This window comes from Oryzias latipes, chromosome 24, assembly GCF_053564925.1.
Source record: "Oryzias latipes strain Hd-rR chromosome 24, Olatipes_Hd-rR_3.1".
In the NCBI taxonomy this organism is placed as follows: Eukaryota; Metazoa; Chordata; class Actinopteri; order Beloniformes; family Adrianichthyidae; genus Oryzias; species Oryzias latipes.
The window spans coordinates 3,022,757-3,036,984 of NC_136260.1; the positions used below are offsets into that span (position 1 = coordinate 3,022,757).

General features: G+C 41.6%; 1 protein-coding gene across 4 annotated transcripts; it reads left to right on the forward strand.

The window, feature by feature from the left end:
• The first annotated feature begins 1,106 nt into the window (after positions 1-1,106).
• fkbp6 (FKBP prolyl isomerase 6) lies at positions 1,107-12,324 on the forward strand. 4 transcript variants are annotated; one of them, XM_020714727.3, is made up of 9 exons: positions 1,107-1,280; positions 1,580-1,697; positions 3,026-3,115; positions 3,836-4,038; positions 4,141-4,260; positions 10,672-10,869; positions 11,028-11,137; positions 11,233-11,301; positions 11,936-12,324. In XM_020714727.3, the coding sequence occupies exons 1-9, from the start codon at positions 1,176-1,178 to the stop codon at positions 12,159-12,161; spliced, it is 1,239 nt and encodes a 412-aa protein (XP_020570386.1). In that variant the 5' UTR covers positions 1,107-1,175; the 3' UTR covers positions 12,162-12,324. The 4 variants fall into 4 exon arrangements, with proteins under 4 accessions (XP_020570386.1, XP_020570387.1, XP_011490383.1 ...); XM_020714728.3 differs by having other exon boundaries at positions 1,109-1,280; positions 12,183-12,324; XM_011492081.4 differs by having other exon boundaries at positions 1,110-1,280; positions 11,233-11,349.
• Positions 12,325-14,228: the final 1,904 nt, after the last annotated feature.

The window sequence follows — 14,228 nt, forward strand, 5'->3', positions numbered from 1 at the left end:
TTTCACAGAAAGTGTCTCAGTCTGAGGGAGTGGTGACATGTGAAATAAAAGATGGCAGAGAATGTCTACTGTGTTTTGGCTGCAACGGCAAAAATATACACAAATATAATCCACATAAACTGTATGTACACAAAGCCAACAGAACTAAATCCAATGATCATCCTTTAAATAAGTCAGTTGTAACTTTCTCCCCTGGAAAACGTTGGTACATGGCACCGGTCCAATCCCCTGTCTGGTGAATGAAGCCTGATTGATTTTTTTGGTTTACATCTGCAGGAGCAGAACCTCAGACACACTCACAGTGACCAGCATCATCTCAATACTGCTGACACAAACAGCTGGTTATTATGAACCTGATGACAACATTGACATGGGCATGCCGTGGATGAACACTTAACACGCATCAGAAACCCTTTAATGTCATTGTTACACAAAAAGCTTCTGACAACAAGTCCTGGTGATCTCCAGCTCTTTGGACAATATTAATTAAACAATATACATGTATGAAATAAAACGAGAAGAACAATAAAATAATTTGTGGAACTATGGATATATACATACATGCATTGCACAAACCGTTAGTGCCCTTTCTGTACTGGTTATATTGCACGTGATAGGTATACAGTTGTTAGAGCATTTTTTGTTTTTCCCAGGTTCATATTTTGTTTAGAAGGTTGCCCTCTGTGGGGAAAATCTGTTCTTGAGTCTGTTGGTGTGTGCCTTGTGTGATCTGCCTTGTGTGATCTACTGATCACTCTTTAAATCACTGCCAATCTGTCCAAACCAGTCGCCATCACTGAGAAAGAGTTAGCAATGATGAGGTTCTGAACGTTCCTGTAGCCCTCTCAAATTAATTCATTTGTAAAGAGTTTTTCCAATCCAGGGCCATGTTTTTATTGATTAATAGACAACAAGTAGCCAAGACTCAAAAACCTATTTTCTTACATTTTTTCTACAACAGAAACCATTGATCAGAACAAATTAAATGAAAACGATCCTTAGCTTCACTAAGAAAAAAAGGCCTTACAGAGAAACCCTTTCACCATCCTGTCCAGATGTGTGTGCTTGCGTAGAGTTTTAAATAAAGTTTTTTTTTTATTTTAAATAAAGCTGCGAGCTGATTGCTCGCTCCACCTCACGCCCGGGAACGCGCACGCAGCCTCCGGCCTGGTTTAATGCCTGGGCCGTTAGAACCAGACCACCTCCCCCCTCGCGACGCAGACGCCCCCATGGCGACCAACGGCTTCCTGCGGGGACGCCGCCGAACGGGGAGCTTCCCGGTACGTGCTCGGGGTTCTGCAGACACGTGGGCGAGAGGAAGGCCCAGCGAGTCACGTGACTGTGTAGGGCAGAGGCGCAGAGCAGTTGGTGGTTAATTAATGATGGTGACAACGATGAAGATTATGTTCAGATCTACATTTTAGTCAGAGCTCCAGAAGAGCATGACTTCTGTTTGTTTTTTATTTTTCCAAATGGGACCTTATTCCTGCCAAGTCTTTCAGGACAGCCCATGTGGGAGGGGGGCTGTCATTGACCACTACATGGCTGGATGCTGCAGTGTTTGGTGGTGTTGTTGCAGACTCCCTTTGACCTGCTCCAACAGCGGATGGACGACGTCCTGGGAGACCGGGGGGTCCTGAAGGAGGTGCTCCATCCTGGGGAGGGCCCTCCTGTCCCTCAGAATGCTTCAGTTTTAGGTTAGAGCAGATTCTCCTGTACGTTCATTCTTAGGGCTGTGGATTGTTGTTGCCTAGGAGACGAGTCAATTGGATTCACAGATCAAACCACGATTCTGTTTGCTGTATGAATGTCTGTTTACTGTATGGAAATGGAAAGAAATTGTGTTTAATCACCATCCTTTACACGTTTATTTAGAACAGAACTCAAGTAAAGTAACAAGTAAAAACACAAGGATTTTGAAAGAAGTGGTATTTAATACTTTAGTGACATGTAGTCAGGAGAGACAGCCTCACCAGCAAAATATAGCTTAAAAATACATGAATAAGATAAGATGAATGTACTTTAATCTGTGTGGGTTTTCATTGTTCATCATCATTCATTCATTCATCTTCTTCCGTTTATTCCCTTTCGGGGTCACGCGGCTGCTGGAGCCTATCCCGGCCACTTGTGGGTGAAGGCAGGGGGCCCTCTGGACAGGTCGCCAGCCTGTCCCAGGGACCTTTTCATTGTTTCTTTGGTAAATCAATAAGTGAATTTACAGCAGCAGAGGGGCAGACAGAGTCTGAGCTGCAGCTGATGCATGCACTGTACTGTTTCCGTCTTTCTATCTTCATAAAAGATGCTTTGTTTTTTATTACATCATTTGCTAATTTCTTACTTCCCAGCTCCATAACTTGATTGTGCACAAAGGAAGGTTTTTACCAGCTTTGACCAGAGGGGAACCTTTCTAGCATTTGCATTCCAAAACTGCTGGATGGTCGTTTCTCCTCTATACCTGGAAATGTCTCTGGGAGCTTCTTCCAGTGACACGTTGGTTAAGTTTTACAAATGATCACCTCATCTTCATCAAGTAGAAAGCGAAGCACTGACTTCTTTTACCTGCTTAGCTGGAAGAGGATGTTCCTGCTTAACTTTGTCAGCAGCTTGTGGTGGTAGACATGTAGATTGGGTTGATGTTTGGTTTTTTCTTCTCTTGCTTTACAAGTTGTGGTGTCAGAGTTACCACTTTTTTCAAAGTCTTTGCCATGATGTATAAAAAATGATTGATAGTTCTATTTGGAAAATGAGAACTTCCTTAGTCACTTTGCTTTAAAGACTTGTTTACTTCTGGGGACGGTAGCGCTACACAATCAATGCGTTTAGTTTTTTTAAACTTAAAATACAACATTGTTCTGCGTTCGGCACTGTTATACAGATTGCAAACCAGCTATTTCAAGACATCGCTAAAATTTGTTCTCCTATTTTTCAGTACCTATTTTCTCCTATATTTCAGTATCCAGGTACTCGTTACAGCCCTTTTTAGTATGCTACTTTGGTGCTACCAGTGTTTTTCTTCTCCCTGCAGTCCACTATTCCGGTTACCTGGAATATTCTGACCAGCCTTTCGAAACCACCACCCACCTTAAGCACCCCCGCCTTCTGAAGATGGGGAGGGGTAAGAGAAGCCTCTTCCGTTAGGTTCCTATCATAATTTGTGGCTGCTGATTCATGGCCAATACTGGTTCATTCTAAAACGATCCGGTTCTCTGACCTGAAGTGGATCCAGATCATCTTCATCCAAACTTCCAGCAGTCAGACTCAGACAGAAATTCCTGCTACTGAACAGTTTTCCAGATTCTTGGATTTCTTCCAGATCATCAAGTTAAATGAAATCTGTGTCCAAACCAACAAGTAAACTAGAATGAATGTCAAATCCATTCACATGTTAGTTTCCTAAAGTTCACCACTGTTGTTTTTCCACATCCAAAGAATCCAAAGGGAACATTCTTAGAACATTCTAGACACTGGATGGTCACATGACTTTATTCAAAGTCTGTCCACACTTTGGACTGGAATGATGGACTGATCCGTGTTTGATGACATCACGTGTGTGTTGTCCACTGAAGCACTTGGTCATTTTTTTATTGTAAAAACAAACCTACTCTACCTCAATCCAGATGGTTGATATAATTGATTTATTTCCATTTGCAATTGTTTGATGGTTTAAGTTGATTTGATTGACAACTTGCATCAGACAGATCGATCTTGTTCGATTGTAGGAATAGAAGTTGATTAATCGATTGATTAATTGATACACCATTACTCTTCAGATTTGCTTTTGTTCTGACAGAAGGGCATGTCTTTAAAACCCAGTCTGTTGTGTGCCGTGGTGCAGACCTAACATTATGGGGGCTGGAGTTGGGCCTGCTGACCATGAAGAGGGGGGAGCATTCCCGTGTCCTCCTCCAGCCGCAGTACGCCTATGGAGATCTGGGCTGTCCACCCCTCATCCCTGCAGCTGCTGTGGTTCTGTACGAGGTTCAGATTGTGGATTATTTTGACTCGGGACAAGTGGAGGAGTTTTTCGCCATGAGTCCGGTCAGTATGTGTGGAAGGGTGGGAGGAGTCATGAATAACACATCAGTTTCAATGTGTTATTTCTCTTAATTGAGGTTTGTTTCTCGTGTCTTTGGTCCTCAGGAGGAGCAGAGCTCAGTTCCTCTGTCTGAGCTTCTTGAGGTGACCAACACTCTGCGCAGCCTTGGCAACCACTACTTCAGCTGTAGCCAACATTACCGGGCTAAAGGCAGCTACAAACAGGCAAGCTGTTGCAGTTTTTTGTCTTCTGACCTGCTGAGGGCCACATGTCTGTGTGTGGGGCCTGGGTATTGGACCCCAAGAATTGTTAGTGCAGTCTTGCTTATGTGGTAAAATGGTTTCCACTAGAAAACAATAAAAACAAACAACTCTACTGCTGAAAGACAAATGAACACAGACATCCTAAAATACCACCATGAGAATGTATTCGGTCTCACCAGGGCCCAGATATAACCCCACCCACAAGTTCAACGGCTGACTCCCAGGCTCAGTGCAAAGTCCTGACGTTCATTGGCAACATCCTTTAACATTAGTAGCCATCAATGCCTTTTTGTCGTCCGGCCTCCGGTTGGAGTCCAAAACTATAAAGTCCACAGTAGCACAACGTCACGGCAATGAGTCCGCGGCGCAAACCCTGACTTTGCTGCTGTAAAATGACAGCCAGCAGATCCACCAGCTAAAGCAGCAAACAGAGCCTGCAAAATAGCAACAAAGAAATAAAATTACACTGAAAAGAATAAACACGGGGGCGCTGTGGATCATTGAACATGTGAGACGTGTTCATATTTTACACCTTTTTTTAGTCACTTGCACGGCGCCAGGTCTTGCTTTTTCCGCTCCGAAAATTCGTCTGAATCACAACATCTTGAGGGAAATCTGAGATGGGGAAATCAGGCCGCAACAAACCTCCAGCCTCACCTGAGCTGCCCATCGACCCCGCCTCGGATGCTAGCGATCGTATGCTAGCACGCATGGAGGGAATGATGGAAAATATGCGGGCGGGAATAGTCAAAGAGTTCGAGCAGAGCAATCCTTCAAGGCTTTTATTAGAGGGGAGATAATCTTTTATATTCACTATGAACAAAAACTGAGGCGTGACAAACTGAATGACTCGAGACAGCAAATATTACAGCTGGAATGCTATGAATGCAGTCTCCCCTTCTCCAAATATTTATAAAGAGGGTCTCTCTCTCTTCAAGCTGAATTTGACACCCTTATGACATATCGTACTACTGAGCTAATGCTTCAGTCCAGTACCCAGTTTTTGAACATGAAGATAAAGCAAGCAAACTTTTGGCACACCAAATTAGACGGGTTTCAGCCTTGCAGCAAATCTAAAAAATTCTAACCCCTTGGGGTATTACTACAGAGCCTTCTCAGATTAACCAAACCTTTAAAGAATTTTACGAAACATTATACATGTCTGAGGCTACACCAACAGATGTGGACTTTGGCTATTTTTTTTTTCAACATTGAGAATTCCTACCGTCGATCAGGAAGATGCCAATAATTTGGGCAGGACCATTTCATTGTCGGAAATTAACACGGCAATTCTGTCTCTCCAAGCAGGTAAATGTCCAGGCCCTGATGGCTATCCTTCAGAAGTTCATGGATAAGTTAGCTCCGCTGTTATTAGACATGTATAATGAGGCATACTCTAAGGGGATGCTACCTCAGACACTTAATCAAGTCATTATTTCTCTGATTTTGAAGAAGGAAAAAGGCCCCCTCTCTTGCTCCTCCTACCAACCCATAAGCCTGCTAAATGTGGACTAAGGTTGGGCGATGTCCCTTAAATTGGCTGTTGACGATGTTTGCTGTCAACCATCGGGATGGACGATGATATCGTCGTGGGGGGGGGGCGCTGTTTTTAATTTTTCTGTCTTACATAATTGCTATTCGTTATTTTAGTTTATTACTTTATTTATTTTATTTCCCAAATAATGACTCATCCGCGATGATCCAGTATAAACTGAGGGAAGTGACTTTAACAAAAAAAAAGAACAAACAAAATAGAAAAGAATTAGTCCGTTCCCGCACTTAACTAGTCAAGTGGACGGATGGAGCGCAGATTTACAGCTTTGTGTTTGATGGGAAGGGGGGGGGGGGGGGGTGCTATGTTACATGAGCGGTGTGTGTGGGAGATTTAGGACTGCGATCCGTCCCGCAGCTCTAGGGGAACGGGGTACCGAACTCAGAACCGGGTCTAAAAGTGTGTGTCTTTGAGCACAGCTCGGATCGTCAGCACACACACACACACAGCGGCGGTGTGAGCTTCAAAGCAGAAATGTCGCTCAGTCCTTAGAAACCGTTCAAACAATCACGTAGATTTGTGTTTCCAGTCGCGTCCCGACAAAATAAAGGCTGATGTTATTCCCACGTTTACGTGCAGCCAGGATGCAGATAGCAGCGCCACCCAAAGCTAATGCTGTTAGCCCGTGTTAGCATGCTACTAATTGTGGCTTCTTTCCGGCTCCGCTCTTCAACAGAAAAAGCGCTGAACACACGGATTAAAAATAAAACAGGCGAACAGGTGCTTCATAATAATCGTAACATTATTAAAAGCACGTTTAGAAGATCGTCTCGTATATTACGGAGCTGACATGTCAATGTATATAGCCGCTCGGCGGAAGTCATATCCTCAGTCATTCCGGTTTTTCAAACACTACTGTTAAAGTTATCAGGATATAAACTTAATTTGAGCAAAAGTGAAAGTTTTCCCCCTGAACTCGCATATTAATGCATCTTCCCTGCAAAATTTCCCTTTTTAAATTGGCAAATGACAGCTTCTGTGGTAGCTAGCATAACCTGCTTTCTGGAAGACCCCCCAGGTGTGCCGTGGGAGATTTCCCATTTTCACTGATCTAAAAACATTTCCATCTCCAGGATATCAGCTCTGTGTTCATCCAAACAGGCCCTGATAAAACACTGAGTATTTAGGAATATGAAAGATGATAAAATACTTTTTTCTTTGTTTTTTTGATTCTATTAAAGACACTTTGTTAAGAATGATGGTACCGTGATTTAGCCACAGCTTCAGCTCTGTTTATTTGGAAAAGTCCCGCCCCTTTAACTGTCTCCACCAATCATTCTTGGAGGCTTATTCAGACGTCATCAGTCTGACCAATCAGAAGTGGTTAAAGTCTTCACTTCCTTGTTCTGATTCTGCTCATAAAGTCTCTCAGTTCCAACAAAAATACCAGCTAAGTAGCTTTCCACAGAATCCGGTGTCAGACCGTGGAACAAGTGAACAAAACCTTGAAGCACCATTTGCGGGAGTTGGCACTACTCTTCTACACTTCCATGATGCATTGGGTTAAAGTGACAGCATCTTTGCGCTACAATGAGTCTTCCCTGTCAAACGTCTTAAACCACAACGAACACACATCAGTTTTGAAATCTTCTTGATGAAATCAGAGGTCAACAGTTTAGTTCTCCTTCCAGGTTTGTGTTTCTTAACAGCCAAACATCCCAGAGTTTAGTCCAAGTCATCTTTCTAACTGAAACACTTTTCTAATAACTTAAGAAGAAGTAATAACAGCATCTAAGAAACAGGATGAAGGTGAAGTGGCCAACAGACACAATTAAACTAAATTGAAACAATTTAATCATCTAAAAAGAAATAAAAGATTTTTGTTAAAGTTTTCAAAGACTTCAGCTTTGATTAAGACAAAAGAAAAACTAATAAAACTTCAACATGTTCACTTTTTGTGGAGCTACAGAAAACATCAATATAATGTTAGTTTTTGTGTAAAATGTATCAAACATATTGTGATCATATAATTGTTAAAAAAAATTACAGTTGCCTGTGCACTAAAATTGAAAAAAATATTTAAAAAAAAAATCACAATTTAGAAAGAATATATTTGTTTTTTGTGAGGTTATATAAAATTGCATGTTAATAAACTGAAGGGAAAAACAACTACCAGGGTAAAATTTCAAATAATTTAGTTGAAAATTATTACTGAAAACTAACTTAACTTTGATTACAACTTTTGGAAAAAAACATTGCAGAGGGACTGTCCATCAATACACACTGTGACTTTCTCCTTTTTTGATTTTTGGATGCTGGTAAGTGGCAGGATTTTTTTTAAGGATAAAAGGTATGGAGAGAAATTAGACTCAGTCGGATTTGTGCGTGCGTGATTCTTGATTTGTGCGTAAATTAGGATTTGTGCATAAATTTGGATTTGTGCGTGATTTGTTACTCACATAATACGTGTTGTGTATAAGTTAAAAAAATATAAAATGAAAAAAATACAAAATGCAATTTACGTATGCACAAATAAAGATTACAACAGCTTGAAACTACTTACACACACACATCTTTAAAAAACACGAACGAATCCATTGTTACGCACGGATCTACCGTGAGACTGTTTTCACGTCTCACAAATTCATCCGTAAGTGCTGCGTTTAAATACCAGTGGAATGCTCGGTCATTACAATTTTCCTATCAGCCTTCCCTTCTAAACGTATTTCCTTCAGTGGGTGTAGCAGGGCTTAAAAAAACTGTAAAGGAAAATAAAAATTATTATCTGAGAATATGACGTTCACTTTTAAACGCTAATATATATATTAAAAGTATATTATTCTCCGAGACACCGAATTGGAAGAATGGCGGCCCATCTCGGTGGTCAGAGCCCCGAAGTAAGTAGCCTCTATGTTCAACACTAACATCTACTGTCTTCATGTATTGATTGAGTCATTGTCTGGATACGTTTAGAAGGGATGATAGGAAAATTCTAAAGACCGAGCATTCCACTGGTATTTAAACGCAGCACTTACGGACGAATTTGTGAGACGTGAAAACAGTCTCACGGTAGATCCGTGCGTAACTTTGGCTTCGTGTGTGCATAACAAGGGATTCGTGCGTGTTTTTTAAAGATGTGTGTGTGTAAGTAGTTTCAAGCTGTTGTAATCTTAATTTGTGCATACGTAATTTGCATTTTGTATTTTTTTCCTTTTATAATTTTTTAACTTATACACTAAACGAACTATGTGAGTAACAAATCACGCACAAATCCAAATTTATGCACAAATCCTAATTAACGCACGCACAAAGCAAGAATATGCATACACAAATCCTAATTTACGCACAAATCAAGAATTACGCACGCACAAATCCGACTGAGTCTAATTTCTCTCCATAAAATGTGCCTTTGCTCTGAAAAGGTTGAAAAACACTGCTGTAGAGTACTGTATAACGCATTAGGAGTGTCTCTCTGAGTCTTAAAACCAGGAGTCGTGTTTCCTCCTTCATCAGTAAAGTGTGAGAGGTCATTTTCTTCCAGAGCTGAGTTTTAGGGAAGAACCAGAGGAGTCACAAGACTGAAAAAAAATCAGCGAATGCGTGAAACCGCAAATATTGAAACGTGAATACACTTTGATCTTTTGTAAAATCGTCCCCAGCTGTCTTTTGATTAGAATGATGCTGTTTTTAGCCCAAATAAAAAAACTGTCATTTTCTAAGACATAGTTTCTGCAGAGCAGCAGAAGCTCATCAGAATTTCACCTCTGAGTTGTTGGTATGGAGTAAGTCTGCCCAAATTTCCCATGATCCCTTTGTTTAAACACTCTCCCGCTAGCTTCTCTCTTTCACTGAAAACACCCCCCAAGCCATCAGGTAAAGGAGTCTAATGTAACATCCTGGAGGCTACTACCAAATCTGCCATTGATGCTAGCACACCCCAAGCTTTCTGCGACATTGTTAAAGAAGAATGGATGAAATTAAACTGACTATTTTGCCTGTTGAAATGCACAGTGTCACTGTCAAGCTACTTGATCACGAAGAGGGCTTGAACGACGTGAACACTCGCTTAAATGCTATGGAAACGGGCGTACGCAGAGCTAAGTCATCAATATAAGAAATTGCTCTTAAGAACTGATGACTTGGAAAACAGAGTAAGGCGGTGCAATATCTGCATTTTGGGTGTTCCTTTAGGAAATTGAACAGGAAAACCTAACCAATTTTGTCTCTGGCTTACTACATGAAGTACATGGTGGTCCTGGTGGTTTGGAGAAGCCGCTGGTCCTGGACCAGCGGTCCAGGACCAGCGGCTTCTGTAGGTACTGGAGCTGCAGGCCTAACGGCGACCATGTCCCACTATCGTTTGGATTAATCACCATCAGGAGAAGGAGCGCATACAGCATCATCCCAGACAAAAAGTCCAACTGGCGTTTCAAGGAAAGCAGATTCTAACCTTTCCAGACTAAAGTTCTGACCTAACCAGTGTGTACAATTATACACCATTCATTTTGAAAATGCATTTTTATTTATTCATTATACAATATTAAAAAATGACATTTCAATGCATGGTTTGCTTTCAATTCATTTTAAAGTTACTATTGCATTGTAAAAGGCTTTTTGTGTCAACATTCAAATGAAATTGTAAAACAGCGCCCCCTGGTGTAATGCCTTTGAAACGCAAACTGTCAGACTCCTTAGGGCGGGGCCTACCACCTTTATGAATTGGCTGAGTCCCACCTCCAACTTCCTAATTGTGTGTCGATGAGTGTCATTTCTAACAGAGGATGGAAGAGCTTTCCTCCTCTCAGCTCCAAACACAAAAGTTACTGTAAAATAGAGTTTTTGATGGAGATGTATTTATTTTGTGATCCTTTTCCTGCCAGGCTGTAATGGTGCTGGAGAACAGGGAGGTCCAGAGCGAGCCGGTGAAGGAAAAGATCCAGCCTGCACTGCTGCCTCTCTACCTGAACCTTTCCCTCACAGAGCTCCGTCTGGAAAACTGGCACAAAGCCCTGAAGTACACCACCAAAGCCTTGGAGATGGACTCTTTGAACACAAAGGCTCTCTTCCGCTGTGGACAGGTCAGTCAGAAGAGGCTTCGTCAGCTGCTGAGTTAATGTTCTCCCTTAGTTTTAGAGCAGTGGAGGTTCTTCCAGTGGCAAAGAACTTTATTTTGAAAGGATTTGGAACTGTTCTGGATGTGTCCCGCTTTCATTCAGATAAAATGATCTGTCTTAAGGCTTACCTGGAACTGGGGGACTTTGAGAATGCTCTGAAGTTCCTGAAAGCTGCTCAGGCCAAAAAACCCTATGACACCGACATCAACAATCTGCTGAAGAAAGTGGCAATGTAAGATTTGCTGTTTGAAGTTGAACATCTGTGGCAGCAAGTGAAGGGAAGGGTTTTTCCAGAAGTCATGGATGTGTGTCACTTTTGGGTTCCAGACGATATAAAGACAGCTTGGACAAAGAGAAAGACTTCTGCTCAAAGATGTTCAGGAGCCCAGAGAAGATGTGAGGAACCTGCTGACTGAATGTTCAGCTCTGTTTCTGTTCTGAGAGGTAAAAAAGGTCGACTCACCTGTGTTCGCTGCCTCTCACAGAGCAGATCAATGCTCCCATAATGTTCAGACTCTGCTAGGATCTGTTGAAATGGTCTGAAGTAGCGAGTCAGACACTTTCCTTCAGCAGTCAGTCCTTTCTGTTTGGTTTGTTCTGCTGATTGACACTTTGATGTAAATGAAGAAAGCAGAAAAAATGGAGGAGATGATTGGACTGGACTGAAAATGAGTTGAAAGCAGCTGAAGTTCTACCGACTTAGAACTGTTGAAGGTTTAAAGATGATGTCATCCATGGAGGCGGGATAAGAAAGGGCGGAGTCCTGCACTCTGACTTTTCAAAGTGAGGTAAAAAAGAAACGTAGTGAGTTCTTTTCTCTGGTTGATGCTCACTTTTCTTGTTTGAGGTCACTTCCTGTTGGACACAGGCATTTACAGAACTAAACTGAACTGTTTCATCATGTTTGGCTCATCAGTCACAGGAATGTGGCATAAAAAGAAGCTACACAGACACAAAATGCAGTTTCCTGATGAATTTGCTCAGAAACCTTCAGGCTTCATGTCTTTTTGTCTTTCGCTCCTCTCTTCAGCTCCTGCATCCTCGTCTGGACCCGTCTTCTCTTTGGTCTGGTCCTGTCAGAACAGAGCATCCATCCTTCCATCAGATTCATGTCCTGTTTCAAATCTAAATCTCATCAGCTTTTCTTTTTCAATCCTTTCATCTGGACTGTATTTGCTTTAGCGCCTTGCATTACTGCCTTCTTGTTTTTGATTGCAGCAATCTTTTGGCTGTCTTTAAAGCTGCTTTACAAATGAAATGCGTTTTCTTTTCTGCAGGTTTCTGGATTCAGCAGCGTGTTTTTGCTGCTTGCTCTAAGTTATAAAAGGAACAACCGTTATTCCAGCAACAGTCTGTTCACAGTTCAGTTTTCTGTTCATTTGGGAGGAAAGCTGAGCATTAAACTCCTTTCAAAGCACAGTCTGACTTTTTCATTTGTGTGAAGAGTTTTGAGCCGCTTTGTGATTCACTTCAGTAATTGTTGATTTGAAGCTAGAGTCAGAAAGACTCTAAAGATTGTTTGACTGCAGCTTCATCGTAGCTTTTGTGCTAATCTTTCCAGGAAAAATGTGAGAAGACGTGTGGGAGTCAGAGATTTCTTTAGATTTAATCTTCAAAACCCAACAACCTGTTCTCTTGTCATCTGGACGGATTCTTGGGAAAAAGTGTTGCATGACAATCTAAATAAATCGTGTCACTAATCCCATCAACACCCTTGAAAATAGACAAACACGAATGTTTCCTCCATGAAAGTGTGGCAGAGTTCTCAGGTTCTTTGGAAACCGCAAAGCTTGGATCCATGGAGTGCATCCTCTGTTCTGAGGTCCAGGTGTGGAGTGGAAGCTGAAAGGAGGACGGAGGGACGGCTGGGAGGAATCTTCTGCTTGCTGTGTTTTTCCAGCAGCTGACACGTGACATGATGGTGTCCAGGAGTTCAGAGAACTTTCTCTCAGGTCGGGCGGCTGCATCTGTTTTTGTGAGGACTTTGTTCACATTTAACACTTTGGAGGGGAAAGGTTCAGCGCTGCAATGTCAAATGGATTAGAAACTGCTGCCAGATTTTGATGTCTTCCTGCCAGCAAAGGGTTGACCCGCAGACATGAGGGGGGGCTCCTGCCTCCTCACCCGTCCAATAGCTTCAACTCAAATCAACATGGATGCATTTTTCACATTTGAAAAAGATTCTTGTTTGAGAATGAAAAACCCTTCACATATGTAGGGATTTAAACTAAACTAAGGTTTAGGTTTAGTTACGTGGTGCAGCAGTAGAGCGGTCAACCTCTGATCGGTAGACTGCAGGTTTGATTCCCGCCCATGTGTCGAAGTGGGCGAGACATCTGGAGGAAAGGTTGGCGCCGGTGGAGCCGCCATCAGCGTGTGAATGGGTTTGTGACTGTAAAGCACTTTGGGCTTTCAAGGAAGGTAGAAAAGCGCTTCTTAAGTAGAGACACATTTTACCATTTAAGATGGAATCTAAAGAAAAATAACACATTTTTAACTATGAAAACTGACAAAAACGGACTCATTGCCTGATGAAAACATGGGAAGTAGCTTAGTAGTAAAAATCCAATCTAAATATTGGATGAATTGCCATGTGTGAATTTGAGTTGACTTTTAAATTCAGCCTTTGCAGAAACCGTGGACTGGTTGTTGTCTGCCATAGTGAGGATCCTGCAGGACCAATAGGATTTAAAACAGCTGGAACCTAAAGTTTGCATGAAGCTCTTGAGAAACATTTTAGAACTTTTTTGTGTGTTTTTAGTCCATCATGACTTTCATTCATAAAGATTCTTCTTTCTTTATATTTATCTTTTCTATATCTGTGGATATTTTCATTTGGAGAATTGTTCAGCAAAAAAAGAAGATGATGGATTCTATGTCTACAGATAAAATTTAGGTGAGAAACAAAATGTAAAGACAGAAAAAAGTCTAAGATGCTACTGAAAATCTGCCATGAGCAGAGTGAAGCAATTTGCTCCATATTAGACCAAAACGGAGGTGTTAGTGTCATGATAGGGGGTGTCATTGCTGTAGGAAGATTTTGACAAATGCAGAACCTGAGTAAAAATGTTTTATACCAAACACAGAAAGCTTAGTGTTAGCTTGACTGGAGAAGACCTTCAAGCATGCCTCCAGATACCAAAGTGGACCCAATGTCCTGAGGATAACCTGACCACAAACTGGACTTACAATAACTTCACCAAGTAAACCAGCTCAACCAGCTCTTTGTTAACTTTTATGTAACAACGGGGGATTGAAACTAAGTGGTGATAGAGTTAGATAACAAAGAAAAGTCCTCCTTCTGTTTCACTGACTGTATGAGG